Source organism: Brassica rapa, chromosome A09 (assembly GCF_000309985.2).
Source record: "Brassica rapa cultivar Chiifu-401-42 chromosome A09, CAAS_Brap_v3.01, whole genome shotgun sequence".
Lineage (NCBI taxonomy): Eukaryota > Viridiplantae > Streptophyta > Magnoliopsida > Brassicales > Brassicaceae > Brassica > Brassica rapa.
In genome coordinates, this window is record NC_024803.2 from 3,794,087 (window position 1) to 3,819,378 (window position 25,292).

At 31.9% G+C, this 25,292-nt stretch overlaps 4 protein-coding genes across 4 annotated transcripts; 2 read left to right on the forward strand and 2 right to left on the reverse strand.

The window, feature by feature from the left end:
- Positions 1-242: 242 nt before the first annotated feature.
- LOC103865488 (high mobility group B protein 7) lies at positions 243-2,131 on the forward strand. The gene is made up of 8 exons (XM_009143280.3): positions 243-550; positions 636-718; positions 795-846; positions 906-1,034; positions 1,113-1,167; positions 1,475-1,519; positions 1,592-1,675; positions 1,766-2,131. Exons 1-8 carry the CDS (start codon positions 402-404, stop codon positions 1,907-1,909), a joined length of 741 nt encoding a protein of 246 aa, XP_009141528.1. The 5' UTR covers positions 243-401; the 3' UTR covers positions 1,910-2,131.
- Positions 2,132-2,152: 21 nt separating this feature from the next.
- On the reverse strand, positions 2,153-4,675 carry LOC103865479 (probable LRR receptor-like serine/threonine-protein kinase At1g34110). The gene has a single exon (XM_009143272.3). The coding sequence runs from the start codon at positions 4,094-4,096 to the stop codon at positions 2,345-2,347; it is 1,752 nt and encodes a 583-aa protein (XP_009141520.1). The 5' UTR covers positions 4,097-4,675; the 3' UTR covers positions 2,153-2,344.
- Positions 4,676-13,839: 9,164 nt separating this feature from the next.
- LOC103865469 lies at positions 13,840-22,170 on the reverse strand. The gene is made up of 6 exons (XM_009143261.3): positions 19,365-22,170; positions 18,868-19,112; positions 18,617-18,713; positions 18,264-18,349; positions 17,993-18,087; positions 13,840-17,366 (listed from the first exon to the last, which is right to left on the reverse strand). The coding sequence occupies exons 1-6, from the start codon at positions 19,443-19,445 to the stop codon at positions 17,110-17,112; spliced, it is 861 nt and encodes a 286-aa protein (XP_009141509.1). The 5' UTR covers positions 19,446-22,170; the 3' UTR covers positions 13,840-17,109.
- A 276-nt stretch (positions 22,171-22,446) lies between these two features.
- On the forward strand, positions 22,447-23,546 carry LOC103865459 (putative GEM-like protein 8). The gene has a single exon (XM_018658469.2). The coding sequence runs from the start codon at positions 22,709-22,711 to the stop codon at positions 23,345-23,347; it is 639 nt and encodes a 212-aa protein (XP_018513985.1). The 5' UTR covers positions 22,447-22,708; the 3' UTR covers positions 23,348-23,546.
- The last annotated feature ends 1,746 nt before the right edge of the window (positions 23,547-25,292 follow it).

Below are 25,292 nucleotides of genomic sequence, written 5' to 3' on the forward strand. Positions count from 1 at the left end.
TATTGTTTTGAGTCGATTGGTCAAGAAGACCAATTTAAGATTACTATCGGCCATACTCAAAATATCTAGCTATTAAATAAAATGGGCCCTTACAGCCCAACAATTTTACCCCCAAAAGGCCTAATTAAAATAATAGCAGCAGAAGCGAATCCAAACCGTTTATTTTCCTAGCTAACGCCACACCAACGGTGGATTAGATCGCCAGCTCATTGATCCGTGTCAAAAAAAGCACACATAACAATAATTTTTTTGGCGGGAAAAACGAGTTTCGTTTCCCTCTCTAAATCACTTCTCTTCCTCTGAAACTTCTTCTCCCTCAATCGAATCGAATATTCTCCGCCGAGAAAATTATCGCAACAGAGTTTTTATCCTCTCGTTTACCGATCGTCGAAACGAAAGAGATGGCCGGTGGTGGTGGTGGTGGATCGTCGAAATCAAACGCAGCGAAGCAGAGGAAGAGAGTGGAAGCTGAAACGAAAGATGAATCCACCGCGAAAAACAACAGCAATACCTTGCTACGCGCTAAAGACGGCAGCGCCTTCGCTCGATGGTACTAGTTTACTTTGATTCCGATCTAAGATTTGATTTGGGGGGTTTTCTCATACGGTTTTGTGAATTGATTCGATTTTTTTCAGTGAAGGATGTAGCAAGAACGTAGCTGTTGCGCTTATAAGTATGCACAGTTGCAGCCTCGACGCTAAAATTCGAGTCAATCTCGGTAAATCTATCTCTCTCTTTCGAGTGTTCATAATAGTGACTGAGTTGTGATTAGATTATCTCTTTACTTTTTGCAGAAGCTCAAGTTGTTGAGATGCAAGCTGAGGCTAAGAAGAAGCCTGTAGAGAGGTAAAACCTTACTTCTGATTCTCTGTGCTGTTTGATATTGAGTTGTTTATATTGTTCAGGAAGAAGTCAACATCTGATGAACCTAAGGCAAAGAGAGTTAGGAAGGCCAAGGATGATAAGAATAAGAAGGGATCATCTACTACCTCTAACAAGCCCAAGCGTCCTCTTACTGCCTTCTTCATTTTCATGTAATCTTCGTGCTTTACACAATTGGTTTGGTTTTGTTAGGGGGGTGATGATGCTGACATTGTCTTTCGATTTTGCAGGAATGATTTCCGCAAAACTTTCAAAGAAGAGAATCCTTCTTCTAACGTTAAGGATGTAAGCTGTAACTGAGTTTGTTTCTTTACATTAATTAGCATGCTAGTGTTTATGAAGATTTAATGTACTATGCGTTCTATATGTTCGTATGCTGTAGCCAAGTTTGTTACTTTACATGATTGGCATACTAGTGTTTATGATTATTTAGTAGACTATGGTTTCTCTATGATATGCTAGTGTTTATGAAGATTTAATAGACTGTGCTTTTTTTATTGGTCGTAGGTCTTAACCAAGTTTGTTACTTTACATGATTAGCGTGCTAGTGTTTATGAAGATTTAATAGTCTATGCTTTCTGTATGATCGTAGGTTGCAAAGCAGGGTGGTGAGAAGTGGAAGTCTTTGACTGAGGAAGTGAGTTGCTCTGTTCTTTGTTTTGATTTGCTTATTGTGGTCTAACTCTGGTTGTGTTATTTGATCATTTAGGAAAAGAAAGTTTATTTGGATAAGGCTGCTGAACTTAAGGCAGAGTATAACAAGTCACTGGAGAGCAACGATGCTGATGAGGAAGTATGTGTTTCCTTTATTAATTGTTTGTCTTTTTTTTTCTCACTTTACAATGGAGTATTGAGTCCTAAAATGATATGGTGACTTTTTCAGGAAGAGGATGAGGAGAAGCAATCAGATGATGATGCTGAAGAGAAAAAAGCTGATGATGCTAACGAGGCTGAGGAGAATGAAGTTGTAAACAAAGAACCTGATGGTAAAGAAGAAGCAGAAGATGAGATTTTGGATGACTACTAGATATCTTAATCTTTCTTTGGGTATGATCTCATCGAAATGGACTTAGCTTTTTATCGTGTTGGTGCATTGTATATTTTAAACCTTAGTTTCCGTTAAACTAGTTATCTGAAGGTAGCTGTGAGCAAGGGAAGTTTTTGTAGTTCACAGAATGGTAATGCCTTTTGTTTTTGAATGATGTAGAATCGGAAGTTATCTCATGGTTTAGAATCAGTGTTTTAATCAGTTTGTGTTCCGCTTGTTGAATCAAAGTGATAATAATTTATTTAGATGGAAACAGAAGTATACAAGTAGAGATTAAAACAATAGAATAATAAGAAAGCGAGTGAAAAAGACAAATAGAAGATATCATCTATTTTTCAAGAATTACGTAAAATGATAGGATTGAGATCAATCAAGTCAGCGTTGGACTGGCCACCTTAAAATGTATGTTTCTTTTCACTTCATTGTCTTCCTGCAAGGTGGTAACGGCTTGCCACACAAGCAAAGGTTATGAAGATAAGCAGAAGCAGGAAAGATGTTGAGCGGTCTTCCTTGTGGAATCAGTCCGCACAATCCGTTGGCTCTGAAACTCACGTGTTTCATCGCCTTGATGTGCAACAAGCTATCCGGGATTCTTCCCGTAAGTGCATTGATCGAGAGGTCTAGCCAGTTCAGCTGCATAAGCTGTCCTAAACTCTGAGGTATGACTCCTGAAACGTGATTCCTTGAGATGTCTAGTCTCATAAGTTCAACAAGGTTTGATATTGAACTTGGGATCTGTCCACTGATCTTGTTGCTTCCTATGTTGAGTACTTTCAGGTTCAAGCTCTCTGAGAAATCAGGGATCCTCCCTGAGATTTGGTTGTTGCTGAGATGGATCTCTTCCAAGAAACGGCTTGTCTTGTCGTTTAACAGGCTTGAAAGCGAGCCAGTCAGTAGATTTGAACTTAGATCAAGGGAAGAGACACCTTCTGGCAACTTGAGCTTTGAGAGATCAAACCTGAGCTGGTTCTTCGAGAGCTTCACTCTCTGAAGACTAGTCATATTAGCGAGAAAAGCCGAAACATCACCAGTGAGGAAGTTGTCAGACAAGTCTAGCGACGTCACGTCGTGTGGTCTTGTTAGCTTCGGAAAGGCTCCTCTCAGTTTACAACCAGCTAAGTTAATCTCCGTGAGTCGCTTGTCTTTAATCCAGCTTGGAACTGCTCCAAGATTAAGGTTGTTGTAGGAAAGATCAACGGACAGCAAAGAAGGAAACCCTCTGATTCCTACAACAGGCAGAGGATCAGAGAAATGGTTTCTTGAGAGATTGAGAGACCAGAGATTCTGAAGTCTTGTAATGGACGCTGGTATGTGACCGTTGAACTTGTTGCTGCTCAAGTCAAGGCTAGAGAGAGACTTCAAGTTGCTGATTCGGTCAGAGAGTGGTCCGGTCAGATCATTTCTCTCCAACGACATGTCCTGAAGCTTCCCCAAGTTGTAAACAGAAACCGGTAGTCCCCCGGAGAATCTGTTGCTGGAGAGATCAAGAGTTGTTAGATTCCGAAACTGGCCTATGAAGTCTGGTATCGGTCCAGATAACATATTGAAGCTGAGGTCAAGAGTCTGAAGCTTGACAAGGTTCTTGAACGTCACTGGGATTGGACCAGAGAGAGAGTTTCGAGCCAACATCATCACAGAGAGGCTTCTCAAGCTCCCCAAACTCGCTGGGACAACACCTGAGAAACGGTTTCCAGCCAATGAAAGAATCTCCAAGAACGGAAGATGGCCTAAACAAGAAGGAACGTTGCCTTGGAGAGAGTTATCATCGAGGACGAGCTGAGTAAGACTAGTTAGCTTAGAGAAGCTGTTGGGAATCGAGCCGGCAATGAACTTGGTTCCAGAAATGAACAAAACCTGGAGAGATCCGAGGTTCCCTAGAGCAGGTGATAACGTGCCTTTCATGTAGAGAGTAGGCTCGTTCAAGGAGTTTCTCAACACCAAGTTTGTGACTTTCCCGGTGGATGGGTTGCATTGAACACCTTCCCATTCTCCATTGCAACAGTCTTTACCAACCCATGAAGATAGAACTCCAGTTGTGTCTTTGGTGATGCTTGATTTGAAAGCTAGAAGTGCTGCTCTGTCTTGGCTTGTGCAGATTGCTTGTGATGATGTGTGAACAAGAGAAGAAACAAGTAAGATATTCAAAACCCATCTCAGGTTTTGCATTTTGAGAAGATCGTTTCGATTAGTTTAACACAAGAATGGTTAAAAATAAAGATTTTTTTTCTCAGACAAAGGAACCTGACAGGAGGTAACTTTGACTTGTAATGGTATAAAGGTGAATAAATAAAAAACACTGTTTTACTATTGTTGCTTCACTTAGACAGGAAGCTGCAAAAAGATATTTTCCTTTTTACTTTAATCAAAGAAAAAACTCTGAGAATTTGTGGGATCTGAAAAAATTATCAACCTTTATTTATAGAAGTAGTGAAAAAAAGAGAATAATTTTATTTTTGAAATTTTACACAAAAGGCCATGAAGAGATTCACATGGAGAATTGTGACCGTTGGATGAATCACGAGTATCCCTATTGTATTTCCGAACGTTGGAGCGCAAAACAGTTTGAATAATGTTTACACTATTAGCATTCTTCTTCTTCTCTGGTATGTTTTAGCTCTCAAGAGACATCATTAAATAAGTTCATGTGATATTGACCACGATTTGTCTTATGATAAAGTTAAACAATCCAGTAGAAATTTTCAAAACAAATTGTTAAGTCAGGGTTAAATTATTAAATGTGTTTTTGCTCGTTAGGCTTTACTGTGTAGTATAGGGGTGGGCGTTCGGGTACCCGTTCGGGTTCGGATCGGGTATTTCGGATTTTCGGGTATTTCGGTATAGAGGTGTAGAACCCGTTCGGGTATTTCTGTACTTCGGATCGGGTTCGGGTATTTTAAGTTCGGTTTCGGTTATTTCGGATCGGGTTCGGATATTTAGATTTTGAAGAAAAAAAAATGAAAATTTTCATTTCTCAAATTTCTTGTATTTAAATATATAACTTTTCACTTAACTATTTTTTATTTTTAATAGATTGCATGGTTAATATATTTGGACATAACATTTTCAAACTAAAAAGACATTAATTTGGTTATTGTTTTTAAATTTTGGATGTAACTTTTTGTTAATTGCTGAAATAAAAAGTTTGACATGCATTTTAAGCGAATAGCAAATCATCTTCTACGTAATTGTATGTATATCATATGAATTTAAAGTATGTGTAGTATCAATATAAATATTTTATATAAAATGAAAGATGTAAACTATAAATATAAGATTAATTATCATATGTTCGGTTATTTTCGGATATCCATTCGGGTTCGGATATTACCCGTTCGGGTTCGGATATCCAATCTCTTCTAATTCAATACCCGTTCGGATATTTTGCTACTTCGGTTCGGATTTCGGTTCGGGTTTTTCGGATCGGGTTCGGGTGCCACTTCGGATTTCGGATAAAATGCCCACCCCTAGTGTAGTAAGTGTTTGTCTGCAATACAAGCACATAATTCAAACAAGTATTTGATCTATGCATTTTGTTCATAACCATGTCTTAATGATACTGACAAAATCCAATACATAAGTTTTTTTTCTCTTAATAAAGAAACTAATACCAGGTGACTATAGTTTGAATTTCTTGTTATAAATGTTGGTTGAAATAATTAAATCCATAAAGTAAACGAACATCCACTAACATAACATTTTCGGTAGAAACTACAAAGTTTAATTTTGTAAATGACAATAACACAATTACACAACTCCCAATCCCAACAATTATGTGGTCACAGGAGGAAGCTTTTCATATACCAATAGAAATGCTAGAAAGTATAAATAATGATAATTCAACTGTAAATAATACAATAACAACTTGGAACATTACTGATAATCTTTTATTTGTTATCATTATCCAATACATCACCTGATTACTTTTTGTTGAGCATCATATCAAAGTTATTTTAGTCTACTTTTCATATTTATCTCTTGATTTTCATTAGCATATTCTATAGTTTGATTGTACTTTTTAAAATAATTATTTTCAAATATGAAAATTTCTTCTATTTTAATCTATACTATACTAAAAGGGGCATATAAGCCATGTAGAGGGTGTCCACATAGGATAGAAAAATCAACCAATCAGAGAATCCGAAATTGCCATGTCATCTCATTTATTTTTCGTAAAAAATAAAAAAACAATGCGAATGTGAGAATCGAACCCGGGTTAGTATGATATATATATAGGACAGTTACCACTAAGCCATCGAAACTTTCTTGGACACATATACTAAAAGGGGCATATAAGCCATGTAGAGGGTGTCCACATAGGATAGAAAAATCAACCAATCAGAGAATCCGAAATTGCCATGTCATCTCATTTATTTTTCGTAAAAAATAAAAAAACAATGCGAATGTGAGAATCGAACCCGGGTTAGTATGATATATATATAGGACAGTTACCACTAAGCCATCGAAACTTTCTTGGACACATATACAAGAACCACTAAGTATATAATCACAAACTCTTATGTACATTTACAATAATATGAATTCAACTTTCAAGACTCCGATACTTTGTTTTTTAAAAAAATATAAGTAAGTGACTAAGCTAATATATTCTTAGAAAGTGTGAGAACGTTGACAAATATGAAAAAGCATAGATTTTTGTTTTCGTGACAAAGTTAAGAATTTTGTAAAAGTAAGTTTAACATATAAATTTTTGTGACAAATATGAAAAAACATAGATTTTTGTAAAATTTTGACAAAACAACTCATAACATACTTCTCTAATGTCTTAATAAAATATTATTTAAGGGTGCAATAATTAAATATATTAATTCAATAAATTTTGTAATTTATAGACAAAACAATAACACAACAAATTTTGAAACATTTGTTTAACCTATCGATTTTTTTTCATGAGAATCCAACTAAACAAGATAAAAAAATAATTAGATTTACAAATATTTAATTACCATTTTATTCAATTTTGATTAATTTCAAATTATCATAATGTATCTTTTTGAAGTTACAAATATGAAAAAACATAGATTTTTGTACAATTTGACAAAACAACTCAAAACATATTTTTCTAATGTCTTAATAAAATATTATTTAAGGATGCAATAATTAAATATATTAATTCAATAAATTTTATAATTTATAGACAAAACAATACCACAACAAATTTTGAAACATTTGTTTAACCAATCGATTTTTTTTCATGAGAATCCAACTAAACAATTAGATTTACAAATATTTAATTACCATTTTATTCAATTTTGATTCATTTTAAATTGTAATAATGTATCTTTTTGAATTTACAAAAAATAATGTTCTTTATTTATTACACTAGCATTATATATAGATTCTATATACACAAAATAAATATAATATAACAACATAAGCTTGCTTTCCCCGATTCATATGAAAACTTTTTAAGTTATCCACCAAAGCAAATTAATTAAATCAATGAAATTGTTAAAATACAGCAAATTAGTATATAATTTTATTTTAAATTAAATTATTTAAAAAGTGTATTTTCGTTAAAACAAAATAATAAATAAGTAAAACTGATTTGATGGTAATTTTTATGATATATATATATATATATATATATATATATATATATATATATATATATATATATATATCAATTCTGTGAAAGAAATAGAAGCTTAATATGGAAAAAAATCTTAAATACAAAAACCTCTAAAAATTAACAAAAAAACTAATAAATTAAACTATGATATCACTTAAAAGCTTCTTAGACCATATTAATAAAATATTTAGGCGATAATTAGACAAATTTGATTTTTTTCCAGCAAAAAGTTTATTATTAATTAGCATCAGTTATTTCAAGATGTTTAAGAAATGGTGGACAAAATAATAGGATGGACATTAGTGATATATGAACTATGAATAGTACTTTGTGAAGCAGACTTAGATAACATATCTGCACATCCATTTTCAGTCCTTTTTGATGCTTAAATTCAATTTCTTCAGAGTAGTTATTCCACAAATAGATCGTATGAGATATTGTTTTGATATGTAGATTTGTTTTTTCAATGTTAAGAAGATTGATAACTGTAAAAATGTCTCCTTCGTATATGATATGTCTATAACCGAGTCTCCAACATGAGACAAGTCTGTTTAAAAAGTAAATAATTTTATTTTTTTTATATTATATAATCAATATATATTATTTACTGATAATAAAAATATAGTTATTCATCTATCACAAATATCTATGCAAATATGTGAATCAAGTACAACAATCAAACAACATAATGATTTCCACAAAGAAAATTTTAAAAATATATTTATGTTATGTAGTCATATTTTATATATTTTTAAATAATGTAATACAATATTATACATTATTTTTTAGAATTGAGAAATACATATATCAGTTAGACAAATTAAGCGATAATTAGACAAATTTGATTTTTATTTTGTGAGCAAAAAGTTTATTATTAATTAGCATTACTTATTTCAAGATGTTTAAGAAATGATGGACAAAAAAATAGGATGGACATAAATGATATATGAACTATAAATAGTTTTTTTGTAAAGCTGACTTAGATAACACATATGCACATCCATTTCCAGTCCTTTTTGATGCATAAATTCAATTTCTTCAGAGCAGTTATTCCACAAAGAGATCGTATGAGATATTGTTTTGATATTCAGATTTGTTTCTTATTGTTAAGAAGATTGATAAGTGTAAAAATGTTTCATTCGAATATGATATGTCTATAACCGAGTCCCCAACATGAGACAAGTTTGTTAAAAAGTAAATAATTTCATTTTTCTTATATTATATAATAAATATATATTATTTACTGATAATAAAAATATAGTTATTCATCTATCACAAATATCTATGCAAATATGTGAATTAAGTACAACAATCAAACAACATAATGATTTCTACAAAGAAAATATGAAAAATATATTTATGTTATGTAGTCTTATTTTCTATTTTTTAAATAATATAATATAATATTATACATTATTTTTTAGAATTGAGAAATATATATAATATCTTATCCGCGCGTAGCGCGGTTAAAAAATCTAGTTTTATTAAAGATATGATATGAGTATATATCAGTGATTAGTCGTTACTACTTTAATCATTTGGTATATATAATGTCTCATATTGCTTTTAATAGATATTATATACACTCACCGTCATCATCAATTTCGTCGTGGTGAGAATAAATATTGTTCTGAAGATCGCGAATCTACAGAATATAAACAAAATGTTGAACTTTATTTGCCGTTATTCGCTGTAAGGCTTTTGGAGTTCATATTGTTTCTAGTTTTCTTTCCATCAAGTGTATTCCAAAAGTGTCAATTACGGCTTGATGTAAGAACGGTCATCCATGTAGGACATAACCATGCATTATATATTATACAACACACAAATGTTAAAAATAATTTGTATAGGAGCATATACATGTTGACCATTGATCCAACAACATGTATGTATGCGCTACAAATCAACTTAAGAAAAGTTAACCTAAAAATTAACTTTAAAACGTTTATAATCTTGTAAATTTTAGATCCGGTTTTGGTGACGAGCAGGAGTTCCCCTAGGCGGAGCTGATAACCTGGTTCCCAAGAGTATGAATAAATTTTTTGTACTAACCACTGAATCATGTAGTTAACGAAGAAATGGTGTTAACAATTTGAAATGCGAGTTTAAGTACTGTAGCGATCAGCTAGAATCGACCATAGTGGATTAGGAGTCGTTACTCGTTACTAAGTTTAATAATATTAAAATTTGACCCTACTATATATGCCCTGGACAACCTATGAAAGATTAAAATCATTGTACTTCACTTTCGCTGCTGTTTCTTGTTGGAAGTAATTGGACTTTTTTTTATCTTCTTGGGGTGGATCTTTTCGAATAAGAAGAAAAGTTGAATCTTTCTTCAGACATAAAGAAACAAAAAATACAAAAGATCAGAGAGTTTTCGAACTAAGCCCAATAGATCCTAAACAAAAGTTTCAAGCCCAAAAAGTTGTATAATCCAAAGGCCAAGAACGGAAGCTTAACCGTTTGGTTTAGTTCGTACCATGATACACTATAACCGACCGGTTTTAATTCGGTTTGATTGAGGCATTAATTAGAAGTTAGGGCCTGTTCAAACGCAATGGTTGCGATTGCAGAAGTTTGCGGATGCGGGTGGTTGCGGTTTCTAGCAGTTTTAAGAGATTTGTACGACTGGTTCTGCAGTTAGAAATTGAAACGTTTGTGGAATACTTATGACTCATTAATTACCAAATGCAGCAGCGATTAAATAATAAATTAATAATATTTACATTTTATATAATTATAAAAATATCAAAACTTATAATATTACAATAAATATAAAAATTATATTTAGAAAGTTATAGCTTTTTTAAATTCCAATTCAAAAATATAATAGATATATTTTAGTACTTTATAGTATTTAGAAAATTATATTTAGAAAGTTATATATTTTTAAAGTTATAATATTCATTAAAATATAATAGATATATTTTAGATATAATAGATATATTTTAGTACTTTATAATTCCAATTTAAAATTTTATTGAATATTTTTATTTTTGTATTTATATTGCTTTTACAAAAATTATCCTTCCGTAACTGTCCACGTTAGCTAGAACCAGATTTTGAATTTATGAGATTTAGAGCGGTTTGAATGATTGTTGCAAAACGCCAACAACCGCTACCAACCGTAAATAATGCGTTTGCGGATGGTAGCGGAGAAACCAGTCATACTCTTAATATGCATTTATTGATTAACTTCTAATTAATAAACTGCAAAGCTTGGATAGTGAAGAAGAAGATCTATCTCACAATAAATTGTGAAGCTTGCACGCGAAGGAAAGAGAAGAGAGGAAGATCTACATGGAAATCACAAAGTAAAAAGCGAGACTCGAGAGTGCTCATTTACATACCCGAAATGCCTAGGATACTCCATATTACAAGTAAATTTAAATAGGATGGGAGTGTCAACAGTAAAACCTCTGTTGGGTTATATACGTAATAATTTATATGGGCTTGCAACCTAAAACTAATTGACTGTAATGCATATCCGTTATATACTAATTAAGATCCCTTTCAACTTTCTTTGTGAAACTTTGATCTTAGTATTTTCACTCAAATAATGATTTGCTGACCTTTAATCTCATAATATTTGGGAAGGATCATTGATATAATTTTGGAATGGATCGATTGAATAGCTAAATCTGCTTTGATACCATAGTAAATTAGATGAGTTTACAAGCTAAAATAAATTGGGGATAAGTAAATTAGCTCATCTCCCTTATATATCATGTACGATCTTTTTCCACCTTCTGATGCGGAAATTTGTCCACAATATTCTCTTTGATATGATGGTTCTTTGACCTCGATCTCATAATATATGGACATGGACCTATTTTTGCATCATATTAATTTTTGATCAGGTTGAACTGCATAGATCGGGTTTTGACACCATATTAAATTAGATAAACCTCAAATCTACAAAATATTAGTAATAGATGGATTGACTCATATCTACTATATATTACTCCCTCTGTTTTATATTATAAATAGTTTAAGAAAAAAAATTGTTTCAGAACATAAATAGTTTTCATAATTTTATGTAAGTTTTACTTTGTTGGGTATATTGTGACCAATCAAATAATATGTACTTATTTTTTATTGGTTTAGTTGCATCTAATTTATATATCAAATGCTGTATTTTGAAAAAATAATAACTTTCTTAATATTTGTGCATTCAACTAAAACTACTTACATAAAGAGACCGAGGGAGTAGTTAAGATATTTTCCAACTTTCGATGTAGACGTTCAATAATACTCCATGTTTTAAGTTATTCTAGCAAGTGTTGTTTAGTAGGTATTAGTATAGTAATACTTCAATGAATTAGTGCTAATCTGATAATTTTAAAGATAAAATCTGCAAACAAATTTCTGCTGAAAATCTACGTAGATCATGTAATATTGTATTTTTGTATTTATGATTTGGTTTCCTTGCTAAGAAGGGTAGTAGATATTTTAATATGCAAAATATGATTCCTTTTAATAGAAATAAAGAATTGGAATAAATATATTAGTAAAATCTTATTGCTGTAATATATAAAATACTTCCACCAAGATATTGAACCTATACATTAATGAGTAATAAACAAAATTAAATTCTATTAACTGGAAATTTTGTAGTCATCATTGTATCAAATTTATAAATAGAGATGTAAGTTCATTTTATGACATACCGGGTTTATATGTTTTATACTTTAATGATTTTTAATTGGTTTTTATCCATTTGTTTTGTTTTGAAGTTGATAGGTCAAAGAGGAATATTATAAATGGTTTTCATCGATTAATATATTAAAAATATAATAAATAATTGATAGTTGTACCAAATTAAATATAGTTAAACTTAAAAAATACAGTAAAATCGATGTTGCAAAAGGAAATATGTAAACGAATGTGTTTGTTTTGTGATTATCTTGTTTGAATAAAGATAACAAATTCGTTCATCCTTTTAAAATGATAACAATCTTCGTGTGCTTTGTCCATTTTATAGATGTGGTAATTTGTTAGGAACTTCATTATGGACGTATAAATTAAATACTTTATCTTCAAACTGATATTGAATCTAGTAACTGAACTCTTACTCATGGTCTAGCATTGCTCTTATCGACAGTGATCTCTCTCCGGCTCCCATGCACGGATCTAACCTAGGCTTCAAGGCGTTGCCGGAGCTTACTCTGAGGCAGCGGCCGGTAAGAGCGGCAGAGCTCTGGATTGCTGACCTTGCGGTTCTACCAGTTGAGACCTCTTTCGTCGAAATGTTTATTGTATTATTTTCAGTTGGGTTAAAATATTACTATATATTTGGATTAATAACATTCAGTCATCAAATTTATCTCTCTTAAATAAATAACAGTTAAAATTTCATAAATACATTACTATCTATATATTTTAATATATTATAATTTTTATCATATAAAATTGATAAATAACCTAATGCGTGGGGTATATGTTAGGGGGTAAACTATATGATAAGGGTTGTTTCCATATCTAGAGTTTTATATACATTAAAACTACAAATTGAAATATTTTATTAGTTTATAAAATTTTAGTTTTTAAGACTTTGTAGATTTATATATTTTGAAATATATATCTATCCCAAAAAAAAATTAAAGTATATTTATTAATTAAATTTTACAAATGAAAATTTCATGTTATTTTATTCCACCAGTTGATGTATGAAATTATGTACCTGAATGTTCCCTTTTTTATAAGAAAATTAAAATATAGTTGAGTAATTATGTTTCTAATTAAAAAAACAATGAATTCATGAAAGGTAATAATACTGTTACCAAACAAGATAATAACTAAATTTGTGTCCATGCCATATAAAACATTAAATTTCAACTTTTAGTCATTTTCTTATTAATCTTGATACAAATTATTTGATAAATTTAAAATTTATAAAAAAAATTCAAATGATTTATATTTTTTTTTCAGGTTTTAATACCAAAAATATTTTCATTTAATATGAAATAAATTAAGTTAATATATTAGTTTAGTTGTATTTTCATATATATAAAACACATTCATTTAAACATAACAAAATTTCATTATTTAAATAAAGACTATATATAAAAAGATTTTAAAATCAATAAATTGACTTTCAACTTTATAATATATTTTACATCAGATTTTTAAATAAAATATAAATTTAGTAACATTTTATTACGAAATAAAATAATATCTTATATATAAATTTTATATTTTATGTAAATACCAAGAAATAAAATTATATAATAGTATCATATACCCAAAAAAAAAATATTTTTGTTAAACTATATTTAAAAAAAAATCTTTCCGTCTTTTTAAAGTTTGAGTTATAATTTGATTGTAGTTAAATTTGGGTTGAACTGTTGTATTTGATATTTGAGTGGATGTGGCTGTATTTCAAAATTAGAAACTAACTTGTTTGAATTAAAACTTCATGATTTTTTTTGTGAAAAGTAAAGGCTAATTTTTAATAATAAAAATAGGATCACCTAAAGGTTCATAATACAAAGAAAAAGTGATTGGCCGAACGGCTCAGGCCTCACTTTGTTCTTATAGTTATAGATCATGTAGTAATTAAAAAAAAAAGATTAGCAAAACTTGATCAAAATAAGGTCATAATATCACATCGTTAAAACCGGTGTCTTTAGCATATACAATGGATATTTGTGTTCCAGACATTAGAATTTGACAAAGGATTTTGACACACACAAAAACACATCATTGACAAAGGAAACAAACCTTCACATATGTTTGAACATCATGGAGATCATATCAAATATATACATTTCTATGTATTAAAGATGGCTTTCAAACAGATGATATTGTGGACATGACTATGTGTCTAGTTTTTTATCTTTTCAAAACTTACCTGATCTTTGTCTCTCTACCAATACCAATTGGAACCTTTCCTTCTGCTAATAGAGATGCAATCCCAGATTCAGTTAGGTAATAATCTGTACCTAACATCAACGTATCCTGCCAAAAAAAAAACTCCGTTTGATCAGAACAATATTCTGATTGTTTTGTTAATCAAAATAAAGATCCACCTGAAGCTCAACTCCATAGTCTAGACCTGACCACTCTCCAAGGATGGAGCATTGGACGCTGCATTCCCGCAGTCGCAGAAACATCCGTGTGAGATACATATTCCGAGGCATCTTGTTCCTTATAGTCTTACTTGAACATCGTGATCTCTTTATGGCATTTCAGCAAAGTCAAATATTGTTGTGTCAAAAGGTTCACCAAAGCCTTTGGTTTTGAAAGAATAAGGTCCCATTGACGGTGGAGCACCGGCCAGCAAGAAGGACACGAGCATTTGCCATGGTAATAACTGGAAATCGATAAGACTGATCTTTGTCGAGATGAAGAACGCATTTATACAGGAACTTATGGCGAGTTACTTGGGGAAGTGAAGAAGTCGGACTGAATGCATAGTAGTGGGGGAAAACGCATTAATTAACAGAAAATAAAGAAGGAGAAAGAGGAACCGTTCTACGCTTTCTGCTTCAACATCTCTTCTCTGGCCGCGCAACTCTGAGTCTGACCGGGCCTTAAGGATGAGTGGGCCGAAATAATAAAATGCAGATTTGATATCATCAATTCGAAGCCCATCTAAAGAAGAGCCCACTCCGAAAATAGAACAAATCAGAAGATACCAAGTGTCTTTTTTTTCCCAAAAGAGAAAAAAAAAGCAACTTTATTGGTATAGATTCATTCTTTTTCTATATATATAGATTCATTCTTAGTTTCATATATACAGAAGAAAAAAAGAAAACAAAACATATAGAAAAATGGGTAAAATTTTGAACGTGGTATGCATAATGATGATCAGATGATGATCATACCGGTGTTTGTTATTGGAGGTGAGGCAGATTGCAATGTCATTTGCAGTACTCACTGCAGCAAACCTTCAGCACCAGCAGAAAGATGTTCTGTCTGTCACAAAACTTGTAACGCATTTCCACCATCTGTGAGGACAGAGATTCTGAAGATTCGAAACAGCATCAGACCTGTATGATTTAAATAACTAATCTATAACATATGCAATGATTATATTGATGAAGATTTAATCCAGATGTATTATTTCAAAATTTTTGTATTTTATCCTTATAAATAAGATTATAATTTTTATTACTCATGCTCAAGTGACCTTCATTTTGGTGAAACATAATTAACTTAAAATACATAAACATAACTATTTTGTGACGATAAAATTAGTTAAATCAATTTATTCATATATACTTTTCACTGTAAAACAATTTAGTTGCGACATTTGAATGAATGCATACTCTATTAGGGTGTCTACATTAATATTAAATTTTGTTTCATCAACCATATTCTTAAATAATGATTGCAGTAATTAAAACATCTTAAAGAATAATTTTTTTCCGTACGTGATTATATAGCTTCAAATTTGGAAGTTCTCAGATATGGTTTTAGATTCTAAGTTGTAAGATATTTTATATATATATATAGTGGCGGATCCAGAAATTTTTCTTACCGTGGTTAAAATTAGATAATTAAATTTTATCATTTATTTTTTAGTGTATTTAAATTTTTGTGGGGTGAAAAATAATATTTCCATGGAGTCAACACATTATTTATCTAAAAGAATACATATATTTTTCAAAATGAGGTGGGGTCAGGTGACCCCACTACTCTCTCCTTACATCCCCCTGTATATATATATATATATATGTATGTCAAACTGAATTCCACACTGGTTACAGATTTTTCTTTTTAATCTTATGCACTAAATAAATTAGTTTTTCTTAACAAGTATAGGGACATTCAAATTGATATATGACCAATTTTAACCAGTTCTTATTGAGACTTTATAATTGATGTTCAAAAAAATATTTATTAATTTGTCACTGTTGAATTACATTGTTGAAAACAATGTAAGATATTTAACCAGCAGCTCCGGTTCAGCTCATTAGGGTCGATGACAGCAAGGATAAGAAATGAGACTTCTCTCACTCTCGCACATTGTGTCTGTTTCAAGACATGCTTTTGATTATACTATTCAGCTAGCTTTCTTTTGAAGCAATTATTCAGGTTTTCTCGGATATATAAACTGGTATCTTCAATATATTAGAGTTGTAGTATGGCCATGTTATGTATAATATGGTAGTATGGTACAACAGAAACTATATTAGATGAAAGCTAAGCACACGATTAGTTCACTCCGTTAGTTTGTAGAATTACCACAAAAAAAAAAAAAAAGAATTACCACAAATATTACTGGGCTATAGGTCGAAAATGGTAACAGATTTTGGATTTTAAAAATCTTGATTGATGATTCATTATCATTTCTGTTTTTTTTTTTCATGTTAAGAATTTAACTATCAAAGACTAGAGAACACATTCATCCTTAGAGCATTTTAGAAATGGTTTTGGGATGAATCTATTTAAATCCGGATAGAGTTTTGCTTAGCCAAAATGTTAACCAATAGCTTCCTCTTGAAAATGTAAAGAAACAAATAAAAACCTCGAACTCAAGAGTATAAAACATGCAGTTTTGTCTGAGAGAAAGATATAGATAAGGTCCATCTTCAAGATCAGAGAGAGATAGAGAGATATAAATCCCAGCAGCGCCGCATCACCGACGGAGGTTGCCATAGAACTTCCATTTGAAAAAGAACATGTAATCACTGTGAGTGAAGCCGAGTTTTTCCACCCACGAGGAAGCAGCCTTTTCATGCCTATCTCTATCATCATGATCTGATGTCCAAGGCATGTTCCACACCTTACCAACGGCCTTGTAAGTCATTGCTCCAAATGGAGGAAACACAACTTCTTCTTCACTACTTGACTTTCCTTTCTCTTTCACCTTCTTATCATCCTCAACAAATGTTTCTGAGAAACCACAATCAAAAACTAGTTTAATCAATCAAACGCTTGTTGATTTGTTATACCAAAAGCTTTTGAATAACCAACAAAATAAACTGGAAGAAAGCAAGATAACTAGAGAGAAACTAGATCGAGGCAAACACGGATATTAAGATTTCTGTATTAATGATATGAATAATAAGTTATAAACCCTTAGATCTGTATTTATAAGCCTTAAAAATGATTTCTGTTTCGACCTAGAATGGTGGCCTTTTACTACTACATCGAGATTTAAGTCATCTTTTAAGACTAACAACTTTATAACAGAAACACCAAAATTAGGTAAACACAATCATGATCGTTTAATTTTTCTCCTGATTAAGATAATACAACTCAAACAATCTCAATAAGTCCATCTTCTCACCAAACCATTTCTAAAATATCTATCAAACTGCATATTCTATTAGTTATATAATGTGGTTGCCATATAAAATATCACTAATACGGATCTAGCTTCCTTCGCTAAAGTAGCATACAGCTTAACAAAAACAAAGGGCATGAACTATATGTGCAAGATAGTTTTAGGGGACGTTACTTTAGTAGAGCTTATTGCGTTGTAAAGTTAAATGTTAGTTCTCAAATGACCAAAGTACCTGGAAAGTCTGGTTTCAATTTATGGTACGTTAGAAACGCAGCAGATAACTCCTTCTTCAGGCTTTTCACTGATGGAATTTGATAGATGGGGTACCTAAAGTAATCTCCAAGAATAAGTTAATATATTTGGAGTAAGACAGCAACTATCATCAAATATAACATCATGAGAAGAAAGCAAGTTCTATATGTTTTGGAGTCTCACTAAGCAACATATTCAAGATCTAAGTAGGCTTAATAAATTGAATAAGATGATAGAGAACTCGGACATACCATGCTATGGACAACCAGCTATCTGGAGAAAGATCTGAACTTGTCAGACTACGCAACCCACTGTGCTGCTCAGCCAGTAGCTCAATCTACAGAACATATAAGCAAAAAAAAAAACCAAGGAACACAGAAGATGCTGTGAACAAACGCAAATCAAAACACCAAGAAAGTAAGAACACTTTAGAGAGGAACAAACACAGTTGAAGCAAATACTCGTTTTAGAGTTTGTATATTGATTGTGTGAACGAATAAGTTGCAATCAGTTTCTACTAGACTACCAATGAATCTTTCCATTTCACTGGTGCACCAAGATTTAATTCACTCCAGAATCATAACACAAGACAAGTATAAGATACCTTTGCAGTCAGTGGGTGCCTCTCGTGCGGCAATTCTAGCTCGTTGTATTGAAAATAAAGGTAGCTTGAGCTATCATTTGCTCCTATCGACGAACTCCTACGTTCACAAAACGAAAAAAGAAGAAGCAATTACTTGAAAGAACTACACTAGCAAGTAGCAGGACATACAATATGTACTTATAATAACCCAGTAACCAAGAACCAATCAAAAAGACGCACAATATGCTGGGGAGAGACAAGAGAAACCTAACCTTGAAGAAGAACCACCGTCATCAGCGAAGGGTTTGATGGTGAAGATCTGCATGGCTGAGAGTGTAGGAGCATAGTACGAGGTAACATCTTCGTCGATGCCTTCCAGAGAAAGAGGAACTTCATTACCATAACAGCTAAACTCTTCATAAGCAGACCAGATATCTCCGAGGACGATGTGAGGCCTTCTCACTTCTTTTGCTTCAGCTCCTGAAGCTACCGTTGAAGAAGATGACGCTCCACTTGGCTGCACACATTGAATGGTTTAACGTTAACCGGATTGGGGAAAAACCTAATCTCTTATTTTCTTAACTAGCCCTCGTATTATTTCATTTCTTATAAATTGATACTCATAATTTTTAATGTCGGATATGGGTTGCTAGAATAGAGGAGTTCAGATACGGTTCTGTCTCGATTTAATCATATCATCATATCGTCGGTTCTTCTTGCTTCTTGCAAAGCTTCGTTTTAGATTTGACAAAAAGGCTACAAACGTTACCTGCGAATGATAATGAACAGGGACAAGAGGTGAAGTATGTGCGAGAAAGCTCTGGTAATTAGAATTAACTCTTGAGGACATTTTCTTCTCACCAGAGAAGTAAATATTAGTGAACAAAAAAAACTTTTAAGAAATGATTTCTGATTTTTACAGAGATAGATGAAAAATGGAGTAGGAGATAAAATGAAACCTCTGAATAAATATGAAACTGTGAAAGAAGGTAACAAATAAATTCAAGGGAAAAAAACAAAATTAGTTTTAAAGATTATTATTTTTCCATATAATTCTTAATATTGACCTCTGTATTTAGTTTTATTACCATTTATTATCAGTGGACCTTATTTTTTTCTTCCTTACTTGTTTAGATTTTTCCTTTTCTATTTATTATTTAAATATAAAAACAGAATAATTGACTATGTATAACTTCATCAAAATTCAAAATATTTACGGGTTATATATGGTTTTATATATTTTACGAAATGGAATATAATTTCAAAAGATCATAATGAAGAAAATGATACTTCAGTTCAAAAGAAAAGAAAAAAAAATGATACTAATTTGTAAGATATAGGAAAGAACATATTGAATAACATGCGTGGTTTTAATTTTTAGTGTGGACTCTTACGTTACATGGTATGTGATGACATAGTATGTGCTGGATTTTATTTATACTAAATGTTGACTTTTGTTTTTACGTGATTTTATGTTTAAACTTAGTTGAGAACATTTTTCAAAAAAAATTATTTGAGAACCTCAAAAAAAAGTTAGATACTCTAGTCACATGTGTAACTTTGTGATTGGCTTCCTGTATTTTTGTGATTTACAGTTTAATTATTATTATTTTTTTGTAACTGGTTTACAGTTTAATTATTAATTAAATTATATTACAACAATTAATATTAAAACTATTAGGTACTCTTAGGGAAGATACTACACGTTCGGGATGCTCTAAAGTTTTGCCGTATTAGTCACTTTCCAGAAAAAAGCTTAGGATGTGTGAGGATCTAAGTGTTATAGGAAGGTTTTGGTGTGACTAGAGGTATTTTAGGAGTGTAAACATGTGTTTAAAGGAAGTGTGTTAATTTATTCATATACAATTTACAAATTATTATGAAATAATCTGATCTGGAAAGAACTAGAAGCCTGGAACTATCAATTCTTAATTGTCCAACAATGATCAAATAGAGTAAGAAGTAAGAACAAAGAACAAAGAACAATCTATTAGAATAAAGCCATCTTGAATATACACTGTATTTTCTCTTTTTAAGAATTATATATGTATTCGTTCAAAAAAAAAAAAGAATTATATATGTACATCTTTTTTTTTTCTCCTTCCCTCCCTCTAAGTCTAAGATACATGCGATATTATGATTACGACAAAGTCAACATAGTGTATAGTGTTTTTTTCTTTCTTTCATAGTGTATAGTTCTTTTTGTCAACATATTTTTTCATAGTGTATAGTTAACTATATAATTATTTTTTGATTTAATATCAACGTATTTTCTTGTAGTTAAGAAAACCTACGTGGAACTGACAAAGCATAATCAAGAGTGCATAGCAAGGCCAACTCATTTACATGCCGGAAAAGCCTGGTATCCTCCAGTGACCAAATATTTCTTGTAAGCTAAGGCAAATTGTATCTCTCACCTTTATATTTCCTAATGTATATACTTTTGTTAATGTCAAATTCCATTACAACACGTCAGAAAAGTTACAATTACATGAAACTATTTAATTACATATTTGAATGTGACCTGTCATGTGTCTTGAACTCTTGATGGATCTTCTGCTCTCTTTATTTGTAATCTTTTCTTTGACCAATCAACCATTTCCCCAATCCCCACCATGTATATTCTTACTCATAATTACGTGTCGACATACGTATTTGTCTGCTCGTATATTATAGTCGAAATATCTTATCCGACTAAGGTCATGGACCCCGAAAATGATGAATACTAATTGGTTGTGACGGTAGAAATACTATGATGGATTATAGTTTAAAGGTACTAAAGTTTAGCAGAAGACACCGAATACTATTCAGGCTTTGTATAATCGACATTACCTACTTCAAAATTCTAAAATATATGTATGAATCTTAGATGTCGTGTGACATATATTCTTTCTTTCACCAAAAAAACATCAACTACCAAATCATTCGTATCTTAACAACTAACTAATCATTTACCTATACTTTTCGAAATACATGTACCTATTTATAATCATCTATAGCTAAATACAATGTCCGCTAAATTGTATCATACATATATATTCAGTATGGTACATACTCCATGTGAATTCACATGGGTGACGATTTGATGAAACAACATTTATTGTATATGGTGGGATCCAATTCAAATGGATCTTTTTTTGTGATTTTATTAACTATGTTCATGCTTCTTTATTACTTTTAATATGCTAAATGAATAAATTATAACCGATGTTTCTAATCGTAGCATGTAACTAAAGAAATAAAGGCATCAGAAAGTGGCAATGCCAGCGCGGAAAGCTCCAAAGCCACGACATCCCCTTCTGCATGACTCAATTTGCTCTCACCTATTTCAGAATGTTACGTAATATATATCTCATTTTATTTTATCCCTTTTTATGTTCCAATTCATTAGGAAACATATCTTATCTCTTATACATATATATATGTGAACATTTAAAATCAGACTAAAAAAAGAGAAAAGAAAAGTAAAAAAGCTTTGCTATTTTGCCAACTTGTAGGTAAAAAGCTTATCTTTCTTTCTTCTTTTTTTTAACCTTTCTCCTTTTTTTAAAACATTTTTGGGCATATTTAATATCAAAACTTAAAAATTTGATTTGATATGGCATCCTCTAAATTTGAAACTTTAATTGTTTTGAGACATTTGAAGAGGAACCATAAAATTGCACTTCTAAGTTGTTTTGTTATTTGGAAATCAAAAACCAAAAACGTTTCACCAGTTCTTGAGATTCCTTCACCATCTTGTGTTCTTACAAGGATCCGGTAGTTACATAACTTTATTTTTTATCTATTTGTTTATGTCTACTTTAACTATATGCTTATTTTTCTTGAAAAAGCAAAACATAACATATGCTTGACCATCTCACCTCATTCTCCAAGAAAGTGGCTTTAAGTGATGACCCATACATGACTCATCCTTTACAACAAAGGTCTCACGTCTCAACGATTCAGAGCTTTAATTTTTTCAGTGCAACTGCCTCTTGTCTCTTTGTCTTTCCCTTTAAATAGCCACCCCACCACATTGTTTCATCATCACCATCACTCACAATCTCTCTCTCTCTCTATCTCTCAAGATCAAGATTAAAGATCAAGATTCTTATAACTCAATCCTCCAAGATGACAATGAGCATAGTTCAACAAGTTCTTGCATTTCCTGCCGTCAAGACTGCTCCCACACGTTACTTACCTGACCCAGCGTCCATCAACAAACTCCAAATCCCAACTCCTTCCAAGAAATCTAAAAAAAGTAAGGGAAAATCGATCCTTCGAACCAATAGCTTCACGGATGGAGCTAGAGATCAGAGCAAGTTAGGACCAAAACTCACCGAAACAGTCAAGAGAAAACTATCCTTAGGAGCTAAGATCCTTCAAATGGGAGGCTTAGAGAAGATCTACAAGAGGCTCTTTAAAGTCTATGATGAAGAGAAACTCTTCAAGGCCTATCAATGTTACCTATCAACAACGGCAGGTCCCATCGCAGGCTTACTCTTCATATCATCAAAGAAGATTGCTTTCTGCAGCGAGAGATCTATCAAAGTGGCTTCTCCTCAGGGAGATCTCACTAGGGTTCACTACAAAGTGTCTATCCCTCTGTGTAAGATCAAGGGAGTGAACCAGAGTATGAACACGAAGAAGCCATCTCAGAAGTACCTTGAAGTAGTCACGGTGGATGACTTTGACTTCTGGTTCATGGGATTCTTGAGCTACAAGAAAGCTTTCAACTGCCTCGAGCAAGCACTTTCTCTCGAGCAATAACAAGGAGAAGGTTGAAGAGGAAATATTTCATTTCCAATTTAACCTATTAATGTTCTATCCAAGAATGTTAGGAGAAAGCCTAGAAAATTCAGACAATATTGTACAAACTCTTTTTTTTTTTGAAGTATTTAATCCTTTTGTTATCCATTGTTCACAAGAGAGACTGAATATATTTACTGATATCATTAGTTTTCCTTAATTCACAGTCCCATGGTGAACCATATGCGTTGAGTTTAAATGTGAAATTAATGCATAAACCAGTTCATAATTATCGATCATTGACTAGCTTACCACGAATTTTGCTGTAATTAGTCTTAGTTTGTCACTACTCTTTAAGTTTACAGATAAAAGGAACTAAACTTAGTCGCTGTAACAGTCCTTTGACAGAATCATTTGTTACATTACTCTAAAACCCCTCTAGTAGATATAAAAATTATAACTATAATGTCTCAAGTAACATATGCAAACGATAATTGGTAGATAACTTATCGACGTCTAGCTAGCTAGTAATGTTATGAGACAGCAAAAAGTTTAGCAAAATATGTAACTCACACCCTATATAAGATTCACGTACGTTCAGCCTTTCTAATAATATATATATTGAATCAAAATCACGTACGTTCTTGAAGCCTATATAAGATTCCAAGAGTTTACGAACAAGATTAATCAGAAACTCTAATTTAATATTAAGATTCTATAGCACTTTTGAGGGCAAGAAAATTCTGTTTGACCCAAAAAAGAAGTCAGAGTTAACTTGCAAAAAAAAAAAGACACAACAAAACTATATACTTGTTAGTTAGTTATTCCGAATGTTTACCAGAAACCAAAAATGGTAATACATATTTATTATCTTAGTATGAAATCAAGCAAATGAAGGCATCAGAAAGTCAATGCTAACGCAGAAAGCTCCCAAAACCACAACACGCCCACTTGTGCATGACTCAATTTTTCTGACAGATTCATAAAGCGTTATACGTAATATCTGATTTGATGTTTTTTTGCTTCATGCATGTTTCTTAATTCAAGAAACATATCGCATCTTCTATACCTATTTAGATATCTTTACAAAAATGAAAGTTAGGGTTTAAATGCTTTTGCTATGTGGCCAACTTGTAGGTAAAAAAAGCTTGTCTGAATCTAACGTCATACCGTGTGGTCATTTTTGCTTTCTTTAATACTTTCTGTTCTTTTTTTTTTTATCTTTAATTCTAAAATTATAACTTTGGTATGTGATTTGATATTTTAAACGATCAAACATTCAATATACCTTTATTTACGTATTTACTGTAAAAAGCAAAGCAAGCATATGCTTGATCTCTTCTCATTGCTTTTAACACCAAAGAAAGTAGCTTTATCTTTGAGACTTGATGACCCATCCATGAATCATCCATTACCACAAAGGTCCTCAAGTCTCAACTCTTCAGAGCTTTTGTTTTAACTGCTTCTTGTCTCTTTGTCTTTCCCTCTAAAATAACCATTATACAACACACGATTTCATCATCATCTTAAGATCAAGGTTACTACTCAATCCTGAAAATGACGAAAACCGATGGCTTCACAAATGAAGCTAGAGACCAGGGCAAGTTAGGACCAAAGCTAACTGAAACAGTCAATGATTCTTATCCATCAAGGAGTTAATGATGTTAGGCGCTGATACCAATACTCTTAGCATAGCCTCACAAGCTCAGAGGCATCACCAGAGAGGCTTTATATCAAAACCGGTAATTTTCTCCTGCCACAACTCCACAGACTCTGAGCTGACTTGAAAGTTTCTCCACAAACTGTTATGGGTTTAGATGTCTAACGGTGGCGAATTCTATCTCAAACTCTACTGGTGCTACGTTGCTACAACATGGTGCCCATAAGGAAATCACTCGTTCGTTTTCTATAGCATTTGGCTACTACTGGTGCCCTGGCTCATTAGTCACAATAAAAGAGAAGGCCA